General features: G+C 32.1%; 1 protein-coding gene and 1 pseudogene across 1 annotated transcript; one reads left to right on the top strand and one right to left on the bottom strand.

Annotated features, from left to right (window-relative positions):
* Positions 1-427: 427 nt before the first annotated feature.
* Positions 428-4698, top strand: LOC143046559 (interferon-induced very large GTPase 1-like). The gene is made up of 2 exons (XM_076219718.1): positions 428-3558; positions 4662-4698. The coding sequence occupies exons 1-2, from the start codon at positions 428-430 to the stop codon at positions 4696-4698; spliced, it is 3168 nt and encodes a 1055-aa protein (XP_076075833.1).
* A 5308-nt stretch (positions 4699-10006) lies between these two features.
* On the bottom strand, positions 10007-12527 carry LOC143045056 (toll-like receptor 4; annotated as a pseudogene).
* Positions 12528-13000: the final 473 nt, after the last annotated feature.

Genomic DNA, 13000 nt, shown 5'->3' on the forward strand with positions numbered 1-13000 from the left:
ATCCAAAGAAACACATGAAAAACTGCAAGGAATTCATATAGCTGACAGTTTGGAAAAATTAAGACAGGCGCAAAGTCCAAGAACAGAATGTACCAGATCCGATGCTATTGGAGAAGAGAATGAAAAGATTTTTGTCAATTTTCAACTAGATGAAGCAATTAGGTCTAGAATGACATATGAAGATGATACCAGATACATAAGTACAAAGGACTCACCATTATTAGTCCAAACATTGGACCAATATGATAGCAATACTAATTTGCAAAGGTTTGTTAAAGACATTGGCTTAGAAAATTATTTCCCAAAAAGGATTCATTTAATGGATGTAATGCAAATTAAAGAAACACCAAAAGTAGTTTCTTACACAGATATTCCGTGGCTCGTTTTAAAGCAAATAATAATGATAAATTACACGGCACGTGACAAAATGATTCAGGAATTGCTTGAGAAAATTCCAAAGAAGACTAAATTACACAACCAAGGTATACTCTATGATGAGTTTTTGGATGATTTGCTCCACAACATTGACAATCAACAGGACTTAAATCCTCTTGATCTTTTTGTAGCACTTTTCCATTGTAGTTCAACTATTTTCCAGCAGATTCTCGCAGAAAAAATGTTTGTATGTAAACTAGCTGTGCCTGTATGTTTTCCAACTGTAAAAAACAAACATTTAAATTTTTCAACATGGCCACTACGGTCAATTATAGTAGATTGCATAACAGAAACCAAAGCAACAGTACAATCTGATGTAATGAATTGCCCATGCCATGTGGTAGGATTTCTGCGTTTAGGCGAAATAAATGTCTCAAAATCAAAAATAATCAATGATGTTCTATCTGATCAATATCACAATACTTTTTTCAATAAGGATTGTCCTCTCGGTACAGTCAAACGAAGAATAAGTGAAGGACTTATCGAAGGAGCATGGTACATACCGTCAGAACGATCTCACGTCTTTGACAATGTAACCATGTTTCTAAATCTCAGAGGAAACAGTCAACAACATGGAAAACAGTTAGAATTTATCGCAGGATTATCATCCGTTGTTATTGTTCTAACCGATATCAGAAATTTACACAATAGCGAAACAAAGGAAGTGTTACTCCAGATACACAAATCAAATGTAGGTGTTATTTTGGCAATCGAAGCAAATAACACGGACACAGAGACAACAGCGGATATTTATAAGGCATATAAACATGAGACTAGTTGTTATCAGTTTAAAACCTCGTTTTGTATGCTGTCCAAAGACGGAACAATTTCTAGCTCGTCTGATGTAAGAAAATCAATCAGATATAAAATATCCGAACTCTTATTGGATACTAAACCTATATCTTTGCTAAGTCGTTTTATTGAAAGAAGTAGTCCCTGTAAAGATTCAGAGAGAAAAGCAAACGAAATTCTTGACTGCATTCCTTCAGAAAATGACAGTTTCAAAGACATAATTGTTCCATTACAAGGACAGACATGGAAAATTTGGAGCAACCTCTGCAAAACTCTGAATAAAACATCGCAATACACGTCTCTACAAGAAGGTGACCAAATAAAGCAGGCTATGAACAAGCAAAGAGCAATTCAGTCACACATTTGCGAAAACTTGGGACAGTTTATGCATATCTTTATAGCTACATTAATGGATACTTTGAATGTAGACCAGGATTTCATATTATTTATTAGATGGTTAAAATTACTTCTCGATGACAGGTCTCGTAAAGTCATTCCAAAGTATTTAGCAAGATACCAACGAGAATGGCAGACATTTAGATCTGTAAAAAATACAAAAGATCATGAACGAATAGATCAGATTAAGCATCAACTTAACGAAAGTGAATTTGAATTAGCCGAAGCTTCTTTCGGATTTGAACATCTAATTCGTGAAATTGGCCAAATGTACGAAGCAATCATAGAAGGAAAGTCAAACTCAAGATCTAGCTGTAAACTTGCAGAGAAGTTGCCAGTAATCGGTGCTAAATTACTTCTTACAGGTCATCCATTTGAGCTTATGGACGGAGATGTTGCAAATGTTCCACTCACATGGGTCAAAGCAGTTTTAAATCAACTGAAGGAAATAATTGGTGACAAAAAACTTTTGGCGTTATCCGTATTAGGCGTGCAAAGTTCGGGGAAATCAACATTTCTAAACACAATGTTTGGACTACAGTTTGCAGTTAGCGCTGGTCGTTGTACACGTGGTGTATTTATGCAGTTAGTTCCAGTCATCACATCTGAAAGGTTGTTTGACTTTATTGTTGTTATAGATACGGAAGGCTTAAGAGCGCCAGAACTTGCATATCAGAAATATAGTCATGATAATGAATTAGCAACTTTTGTAATTGGTTTAGGAGACATAACAATTGTGAATATTAAAGGGGAAAACACTGCAGAAGTGAAAGATGTTTTGCAAATAGCTGTTCATGCTTTCTTGCGATTGAAGCTTGCAAATGAAAGACTGAACTTAAAACAGAAATGCGTATTTATTCATCAAAATGTTTCAGCTAGTGACGCATACGACAAAATGATGCAAGGCAGACAAAAGTTTCTTGAAACCCTAGATGAAATGACAAAAGAAGCAGCTGAACAGGAGAAGATAGCTGATATAAAATCATTCAGTCAGGTTATAGATTTTGACTGTGAAAAAGATGTTTGGTACATGTCTGATCTATGGAGTGGTGACCCGCCTATGTCGCCTGCTAATCCAGGGTACAGCAGTCGAGTTGAAGAGGTAAAGAATGCAATTTTACATGATTTAGCATCAAAGAGGGAAACATACTTGACCATTACAGATACCATATTGCGAATAGATGATCTTTGGAAAGGGATACTTAAAGACGATTTTGTGTTTAGCTTTAGAAACAGTTTAGAGCTTAAGGCATATAACAATATGGAAAGAAAATATCAAGCATTAACTTGGAAACTAGAAAAATTTGTGTCCGAATTCGGTTTGCTTCAAGCAAAGGGAGAACTTTTATATTGCATAAATGAGCAGGATTTAGCGAATGCAGTTCCGAGAATTATGAAACTTCTTTCTCGCGAAGTTTCAAAGCAGGTGAATGTTCTGATAAATGAGCTAGATAACTTTGTAGAATCTAGTTCGTTAAAAGATGTAATGATTCAATGGAAGCAAAACAAACATAACAGATTAAAAATGCTTTCAGATGAATTGATTGACAGATCAAAGGCTGACATAATGAAAACAAAAGAAGAAATTCGAATAGAAAAACTTAAAATTAGCGAACAAAAGCGTCACGAAATGGAAATAAATGATCTTGCACATCAGCTAGCCATTGAAATGAGAGGTCAGAAGCCTAGTGATGATGTTTTGAAGGCTAAATTTGAGCACATGTGGAAGAGTTGGATAACTCAATTTGAAACAGAACCACCCGAAAATGAAATATCAATTAAAGATCAAATTGATTCACTTCAGTTGGAAAAATTTCGATCTGATGCTGCCTTTATGGAATGCCAGTCTGGAGACAGAATATCTTTAATGCATATTGATGAATATGTGTCAATAAAAGACGATATTGTTGATATGCTTTCAATGAAATGCGATGGGCAAGTGTCATCTTCTTTTGTTGAACTTTCTGACCAAGAGAGTCAAATCTATCATAATTTTAAGAGTTTGATTTGTACTGTCGGAAAAATTGATATTATACGAAAACATTTCAGTATCAAGCGATCATTGTATGGGTTAGGTTGGCAACAGGAGGATACAGATGTATGCCGTAGTCAAATAGTAAAGGTTACTGACAAGTTGCTAGAACGGATCGATTCAAAACTTGATCAGCTGAAAAAAATAAATGTGAAATTTAGAATGCACTATGCAGATGAAATTCTAGATATTATTTTATGTCATATCGAAGATCATAACAGACATTTGACAAATAACTATAAATTTGATCTGCTTACGCCTTATACAAACATGATAATTATTCATGTCTTTCGTTACCTAGTGATATGGTTTACTCATGCAAATGTTAGGTACAATAAAAACAAAAGCATCGAAATATCTAATAAACTCACAGAAGGAAATGGAAACGAAGATACGCTTACTGAGAAAATGCATCTAAGCCCTGGTGTACCATGGAATACTAGCAATAGGAGAACAGAAAAGTATCAAAAGATGAAAATATTAGAAGGTAGCATAAGCCTTTCGCAGATATCTAGTAATCATATAAGCATAATCAGAAAACTAAGGCATTGCAGTTTGGCTTCTCAGAATGATTATAGAAGAATTGCGGTCCAGGTTACCGATAGAATATTTCGAAAAATTGACACGAAACTAGCCGAATACAGCACACAAGATGTTCGATTTGAAATTTCATATGCAACCGAAATACTGATGATTATATCAGATGAAATAGAGGAACACAATGAACATCGAACTAATGACTATCAGTTTAATTTATTGTCACCTTACAGAGCGATGATTGCTACCCATGTAACTTCTTACATTACATATTTTTTCATTCGACTGAATGACAGTTACATGCAAAAACACAGTCCTAAAGCTCAAATGGAAGTGTACAAAGGTACTGTTTGGTGTATGTTCATAAGTGTTTTCGAAAGTAAGACGGAAAATGTAATAGCTGCTCTATTTTTCAAGGATGCTGTCACCAAAACTACCATTGATCATATTGCTGATCTTCTTTCAATAGATGTCAAAGACCATGTGATGACATCTTTCAGTCATGAAAAGTACAGTCTTATGAAATCAATTATGGAAGAGTTGGCTCAATTGGAAAGTTTCGAACACTACATTAGCTTTATAATGGACCCAAGCGAATATGCAAGAGTTTGGGTTACTAAACACATGAATGAAACAATTTTTAACAGGAATCATGATAACTGCAGTACATATGGCACTTTGGCAAAACGCCACATTCAAGAGTTGCTTACTCAGCTTGTAGAATGCGTTGCAAAAGCAACAAGACAATGTAAACAGAACAACGAAGATAGTATTTCAAAATGGTTAGACTTGTTTATTCTAAACACTCGCGAAATTAAAGCAATTCCATTTCCTAATGACACTTTCATTCACGTGCAATCCCAAAACGTACCAGACATCCAGAACTATACAGAAATAATTACAAGAGATCTACATGATGTTGGAAAAGAAATAAGTGAACATTTTAATAATTTCACTTATAATACAATCCAATGGAAGGAAACGCCAGTAACAAAAATAATGAATAAACTATGGGGTTGTACATCGAAATGTATGTTTTGTGCAGAACCATGTAGAAATACCGATAAAGATCATGTGCAACAAGGATTCAAACATAAATGTATACAGCACAGACCAACGGGGATCGGTGGTTTTCGAAATATACACGACAAAAAGCTGACGGTTGAATTCTGTAATTTCCAAGTTTCTTCAAAGGCAAGTTTTAAATTTCACGATAAAGAACAGTTTAAACCATACAAACTGTACCAAAAATACTTTCCTGAATGGGATATTTCTCCAACATCTGACACTTCAAAATATTGGATGTGGGTTATGTTTCGCTTTCAACACGAACTTACGAGACACCATTCAGCAGAATTACCGGAAATACCTAAAGGCTGGAGTGAAATTACTAAAGAGGAAGCAATCAACAGTCTTTCAAATAACTATAGTTGAACAATAAGTAGCATATAGATATTCAGATATCTATAAAATAACGAATAATTTGGCCAGATAAAGATAAACAACTTGTAGAATGCTTCTTTTTTTTTAAGGTGGAGGTTATATGCGTCGTGAGAAAACAAAAAAGGAGGAGAAAAGAATAACTAAACACCAATCAACCCATTTACATGAATACGAACGAAATTATTCATTTATATTCGGTATATGAATATAGACATATTGTAATTGAACATATCTGTACTTTTTATTTGGGTAATTTTTTGTCTATCTTTTGCATATCGAACAGTCAAAAATGTATGTACAAGAATATCAATACAATGTAGTACCAAATGCTTAGTGCACATGCTTCAGTAGTTATTGAAAAGAGAGGATATGGGTATCCATTCTTGACACAAAATCAGTATGTGCACATAAAATGCGCAAAAAGCAAAGGAACTGCGCTTTTATTACTGTTCTTCATCTCATCTCAGGTGATGCCTGAAACACGGAGCCAAAATAAAGCTATCCCTTCACTGCAAGTTTAAGACGGCTCTTAGCACCAGAAAAACATGCATGATATTTTCGTTTCAGCGAGAAGATGGTTATGGTATAACTGAAAAGGAAATATTATTATAATCACAAAAAGAAATAGTTTAAAAGTGATTCGTTTTTTCATAGAATAAGCAATGAATATATGTGTATTTGATGACAGTGAGAAGTGAAAGAAATATTTGTGTTTGATTTTATTATATAAGAACTTTGGTACATTTGGTTCGGTAGAGATGCCTTTGATATGTATTAGATTTGTGTTTATTGTAGTCTTTTATATCTATCATTTTGTAATTTCACAGACTGTTTATTAAGTTATGAATAATAACACTTATTTGAACAAGATACCAATATTTGTTGCTTTGACTAATGCGGTAATATAGGGTTATTGCATGAATATTGGGGAATATTGTTTCGAGTAGAACTTTATATTGCACGAGCTTGCGAGTGCAATATATGTTCTACGAGGGACAATATTCCCCAATATTCATGCAATAACCCTTTTATTGTATAGCAATATAATATTTAAAAGTATTAATTGGTTTAAACTAAGATTTTGTCGTTGATGACGTCATGAATTTTGAAGATTCAAAATTAGAATTTATTGCACGCTAACTTTTTGTTACTTTCTGTGGGAAATATTATATTGCTATACAATAATATAATTTAGATGACGGTAGCTTTAATAGTCTCAAGATAAGTGTACTTTTTCAAAGTTGCATAATGAAATATTTTCATTTCACTTTTTACAAGAGGTTCGCATTCACAATGCAAATATTGCTTCCGAATTTATTTAAATAAAAGATGTATGGAATAAGACAACGACCATTAATCTTTTGTTGATGCATATTTCTTTGAATATTTTAAATATAAAATTTCAAGATCAATTGTTTGTTTCTATTTGAAATCAAATAATAAGAATAATGTTTAAGAAATATCCATCGGTGTGTTTAAAAAAAAATATTTTGCATTAATTAAAAAAAAAGTCGCAAGAAGAATCATACCATACCCATACCCTCTACAAAGGATGAGTTATAGTATTTGCATGGAAAATTTTACTTTTACACATTTTTTGTCATCAAATGAAAAGTCACAAGATCGTCAGCTCAATTTCCCTTTACTTTATTTCACAACTGTGCCATTTTTAAATTGCTTTTAACCTTTATTCTAATTTCAGTATATAAGATTCATGTGTGTAATTATAGTCCTGAACATCTATAAAATATTTGCCACTGAACGTAAATCAAACAACAACAATGACTTGTGTATTTGAGTTTCTAGTAATTTTCTGTCAAAATCTAAATTTGAAAGAATATAATAAGTTTCTACAGATTGCTGAAATTGCAATTATGTTGTTTAAGATATAGTTAAAAATGGTATTTTTTTTAATTTAAGAACCATAGTCTGTGCACTTAAATATCTATTTACTTGTGTTTGCCTCCAACAGCAATGTTTATTTTGAAATATATTTCGATTATATGATGTAAAATCATTTAACTCTTTTTCGTATGAAATTTAGAGTCTTGAATGATTTTAAACTCTAGAAAGTTTAAAAAACTATTAACATGATCTTTATCACGTCAGTGAAATTTCTAACTGACACTTAAACTTCCTCTACTTGACGAACCAAAATTTTATGATAAATATCTTCCAGTTTAACAGTTTTAACTTCAACGTGTTATTTTAAAAATTTGTGTTTTTCTATTTTTTCTATTTTTGATGCATTTCTATACAATTTTCAATTCTTAGTTTCAAACATTGTTTTTAACATCAATATGCGATGTCCTCTTTTTCGTAAGCCTTTAGGTGTTGACTTATATGCATAAAACTACTTAAGTTAAGATTTGTTTCGAACGGATAGACTTTTCTTTATGTCTTACGACAAACAAGTACTACGAAAAGATATCTTAACTTTAGTTGTTTTATGCATATCAGCCCTGTACTGGTGATTTTTATTGTTTCGTTTATCATAATGCATTAATTAATTTCTGTGCTTGTTTTAATTTGAAAATGCTTTCTCACTTATTTCTTCTTTTATTCACATATTTCTTTTGTTAACTTGAAACCTTTTAACAAAAGTCGTTCCGAGCATAACAAAAAGAACTAGAAAAGAATGCTTTTTAATTATACTGGTAGCTTATTTGTTTAAATATCATTTGAAATAAGCAAACAACATTCATGATAATAGATCCACTGTATTTAGTTTTTCTCATACGTGGCTTTGACTCGTTTCATAATAGATATTTGATATTTTTACTAGATTGAGTTGGTACCTGAGCAAAAAGCTATTTGAAGTTAAATATAACACCACTATTTTGACATGAATTACTATTCATTGAACTTGTGACTCTAAAAAAAGGATTGCAGATGAAATGTATTTTATAGTTTTATGTTACCTGATTGATTTACTAGTGTTTTCCATTACGCAACAAATACATTCCGACCTACTACACTACTAATCCATCAGGCCACCTTGACTTTGACCAATGGTAAATTATCATTGTACAACATTCCCATAATGACCAAATTATCAACAAACATGAATTGTATATAGAAATTGATATAAACGTATACCATGTACATGTATATTAGTTATATGCTTTTTATTTAAACAATGTAATTTTTATGTTATTCATATATTGCACTATTCTGTAAATATATGTGTGTATAGTATTGTTGTTTATGAATTGTATGTCTGTATTGAATTGTTTTATAAATATGTTCTTCTGTATCTATCATACCATGACTGTGAGGTTTCAAGTTTTTAATAAGACAATTTTATTTTTTTGAATTATGGTGGAGGCAAATCATGTATGCATATATGTATGTATCTTTGACAAAGTAAAATTTCATTTTTTAATTTCTATTACAGTGTTGTGATTTTTGTGTAATCGTTGCCATATTTTTTTTCAGCTTTAAGAGTAAAATCATTTTCAGAACAGCGCAAACTAATGTTGGTAATAATATTGAATCATTTACTTTAAACTTGTTTATGATCGGCTATCGATAACAGTGATTCTACGTTAACTCAGTCTGTCAAGAGCCTTCCAACTGGGATTTAAATTGAATAAAAGTGTAAAGTACATGTAGTTTCACGAGAAGAAAGTATTCAACATTTAAATCACCATATAAGGTTTAGTCCTCTGCTAGTAATTCGTATTATTTGATTAAGTCGTTTAGAACCTTTGGCAACCCAACAGTTTAAATGGCATAATACAAATGTACGTTCGATATTAAAAGTGGGCGTAACAGATGAACGGTCATCTAATCTCAGCGAGTCATTTGATAACCTGAACGCATTAGGAAATGGTCTTGTTCACGCTGTTAGTGAAATGATTCTAATTTATATCAAAAATGTGTTTGACTTCTTTTAAAGTATCATTTTTGTCGAAAACATATTTGAATGAGAGATATAATTATGAAGTGCACAAACGATTACCGAAAATGGTCTACCATAGATTAATAACTAGTTTATTCAACGTTTTAGTCCGAATCCGAATTTTTGAGAAAATTCTAGCAAACAGTGTAATCGTCAATGTATTAGTTTTCATTGTTTGGTATGCTTTGGTTATACACATGCGTCAGATGTGAGTTTAACAGTATGGTTTTATAGGGTGAAAATTATAGGTGGCATTAAATGGTACCGCCTCATTTTTTTCATTCTTTACTTGTGTATGTTTTCGTGCTAACATATAACTGAATACGACATGAGAGTAAATTGTATCCAGCAAACCATAACGTCTTTGATCAGCTGACATTCAATATATTTGTATTTTATCAAAAGCATTTGATAGGCGTCATATTAGAATTTGAAAAAAAAATATTGAACAGTAAGAATCAAATCAATCACAGCTCAAACCCATTCTTTTTAAATTATAAGAGATAACAAAATTGTTAGTTATAGCTAACAATGATAGCGAAAAAAGATTTCCGGAAACAATACTTATACTACAAGCTGGATTTGAAGTATAATTGAGGCTTTCCATAAATACATATATTTGTTTATTTCACCGTTGATAGGAATATAATTAGCTATTAATGGAACTAATAGCTAATATGATTATGTTCATAAGCAGAAGACAACCTTGTATTTTCGCTAACTAACAAACAGACTAGAGGGACCATTCATTAGAGCTAGTTTCAGTTCTGGACTGGTGAAATAAATTGCTAACACATTTTGTCCAAGAAAAATAATTATTATCGTACAAAAAAGTCGTCAGAAGTTATGCAATGTACGAAACTGCAATTGGAGGATCGTTATACGATTTGTTAACACCGCTAATGACAGCAGTCCAAAATAATCTTTTTCCGAGTCGCTTTGTGTACGATAAATATGGCGTTGTATAAAGTAATGTACGAAGCGCACTTGTCATATGTTTTGAATTAATTTGCTTAAGCATTATCAAAACCATCGCGTTTTTTCCTCGACGGCGCCTTCTTTCTTGGACAAGGTTAACTTCCCACTGGCACCATTCACTTTTAGCAAAGTTATTTGACATGATGACCACAATTTTCCAGCTTTTATTCATAAACCTTTCAATGTTTTCAACAATACCTTCGCCCAATTCGAAATCTCGAAAGTGAATGCAAACTTTCAATCCTTCATCTTCTAAGCGTTTCAAAAGAACCTCGTGGACCCATTTACGATCATCCGCACAGTAAACAACATATACATCGAATTCGTAAGTTTCCGGTAAGTCAGAGCGAACCGATCTACGCTGGCGACGTCGACGGAGGTGATAGAGGTATATCGCATTACGAATATTGTTTTGACATTTCAAAGTCACACTTCCTATTAAAATTACAAGAAAGGCACCTAATAAAACAGATGCAATGATGGTGTTGGTAGGATCTGGTTCACTGCAAGTCTCGTCTGTTGGCATGTAGTTTATCAATTTAACACGTTTGAGTTTCTCTGGAAAAGAACATTGGTAGTATCCCGGCCAATTAACCAGTTTTGATGATAATTTGGAAGTACGAAGATAATCCACAAACCATTTATGGTTGCAAATACACCAAAACGGATTGAGTGATAAGTCTAAACTTTCCAATGATGCTAGCATACTTTCGGGAAATGAAGTTTCATTGATGAGATTAATTGAATTACCATTGAAGTTTAATTTTTTGAGAGATGTAACATTATGGAAAAGAGTTGAATTCCATCTACTTATGCTATTTCCTTGTAACATTAAAGTATGAAGAAAAGGTTTGTTTTGGAAAAAATTGTCTGGCAATGAAGACAACGATGTTTTTTGCAATGTTAATTTCTGTAAATTTTTCAACGGTGAAAACATTTTAAGAAGAATATGTTCTTCTTTTGGCAAATAGTTCCTTGTCATTTGGAGGGTAGTGAGATTAGGTAAAAATCTAAAAATTGATTTTGCGTCAATCTCTTGTACTTATCAAATCTGAAATCGTTTTGTATAAACTCCAACTTTTGCAAAGAAACACAATTGAAAGCACGACTTTCAAGTTTTATCAGTTTCATATAATTTACTGCAAGCCTTTTTAAACTTGTCAATGGTAAAAATATATCATTCCCGATTTCCTTTATTCTATCATTGCTCAATTTTAATTCCAGTAATTTGCCCAAACACATGAAAGATCTGTAAGTAAGCGACCGAATAGCATTATCATTTAAAATCAACTTTTTAAGCTTTGGAGCAGCAGTTGAGTTATTTTTAAAACAAAAGTTCGGAAGCTGTACGATTTGATTCGAAGTCATATCTAGTTCTTCCACTGTCTGTAAACCATTCGTGATAAACAACTTTTCAATTGCATTATTTTTACATGTACATGTGATTTTTTTCACTTGATGAAAGAGCTCTATTGAAGTTGCATCAAAAGTAGAAAGATGGTTCGAGTCCAACGAAAGTGTAGAAATATTAGCTCCAGCTAAATTCTTGAAAAGAGTTTTCGGAACATTTTCCCATCCATTGTTTTCGAATTTCAATTCTTCAATGATAGACGAATTTACGCTGCAAAAGGATGTTTCAAGAGTTGATAGATTTAATTTCTCTTCAAATGAAATTTCCAGTTCTTTCATTATATTCAGAAATTTAAACGTGTCATTTGCTACGGTTAGAATACCATTTTCTCGCAATAATAAATGTGCAATATTGATGTCTGTTACATTATGAAACGTATTTTTGTCCAGATGTAAGAAAGTATTCGATTTTAACTGTAGCGTAAAAGAATATTCTGGGATCTTAGGAATGAATATTAATGAAAAACACGACGTCTTGTTATCTTTTTTGCTGCAGTGACAGAAATTTTTTAAACAACTTGTAGATCCATCGACAAAATAAAAATTAATAACAAAATAGAATATCGTATAACAAAGCATTTTGTGTTCCTCAGTAAACATAGTAAACTAATAGAAACTCTGCACAACAAAAATATTTATTAGATATGAATAAATATATGCTTCCGCAATGTGTTTGAATTGAAATTGTACACAGTTAAATAGATAATCTTTCATGTGATTAATGTCAATAAAGAATTCAAAGTTTATCTTCCTTTAAAGTCATATGACACGTGTTGTGATGATTAGGAAGTTAAGAAAATTATTGAACCACTCCATAGATATACTACGAAATTTTAAATAAATACATAGTATTTGCATTTTTTTTTTACATTTAATACGAATCAGTAACGTATAATCGACAAAACAACATTTCATTCGGGAAATGTTGATTGAAAACTGTGGAAACTAACGTTTAGGTGTTGGTGCCGATGTTTGTCGATCGTGTCCTTATTGGACAATCAAAAAACACATGGAGCACGTGGAAAACTAGAAAGACGTCATGTGAAAAGTAGAATAACAAAAATACCGAACAT

This window comes from Mytilus galloprovincialis, chromosome 9 (genome assembly GCF_965363235.1).
Source record: "Mytilus galloprovincialis chromosome 9, xbMytGall1.hap1.1, whole genome shotgun sequence".
In the NCBI taxonomy this organism is placed as follows: Eukaryota; Metazoa; Mollusca; class Bivalvia; order Mytilida; family Mytilidae; genus Mytilus; species Mytilus galloprovincialis.

What these genes read in the sequence shown, in the direction of transcription:
- LOC143046559 (XM_076219718.1), top strand. Translation starts at nt 428, where the DNA reads ATGATTCAGGAATTGCTTGAGAAAATTCCAAAGAAGACTAAATTACAC. An exon ending in CTTTCAATGAAATGCGATGG is followed by an intron (nt 3,559 to 4,661) that starts GCAAGTGTCATC and finishes TTCTTTCAATAG; the next exon opens with ATGTCAAAGACCATGTGATG.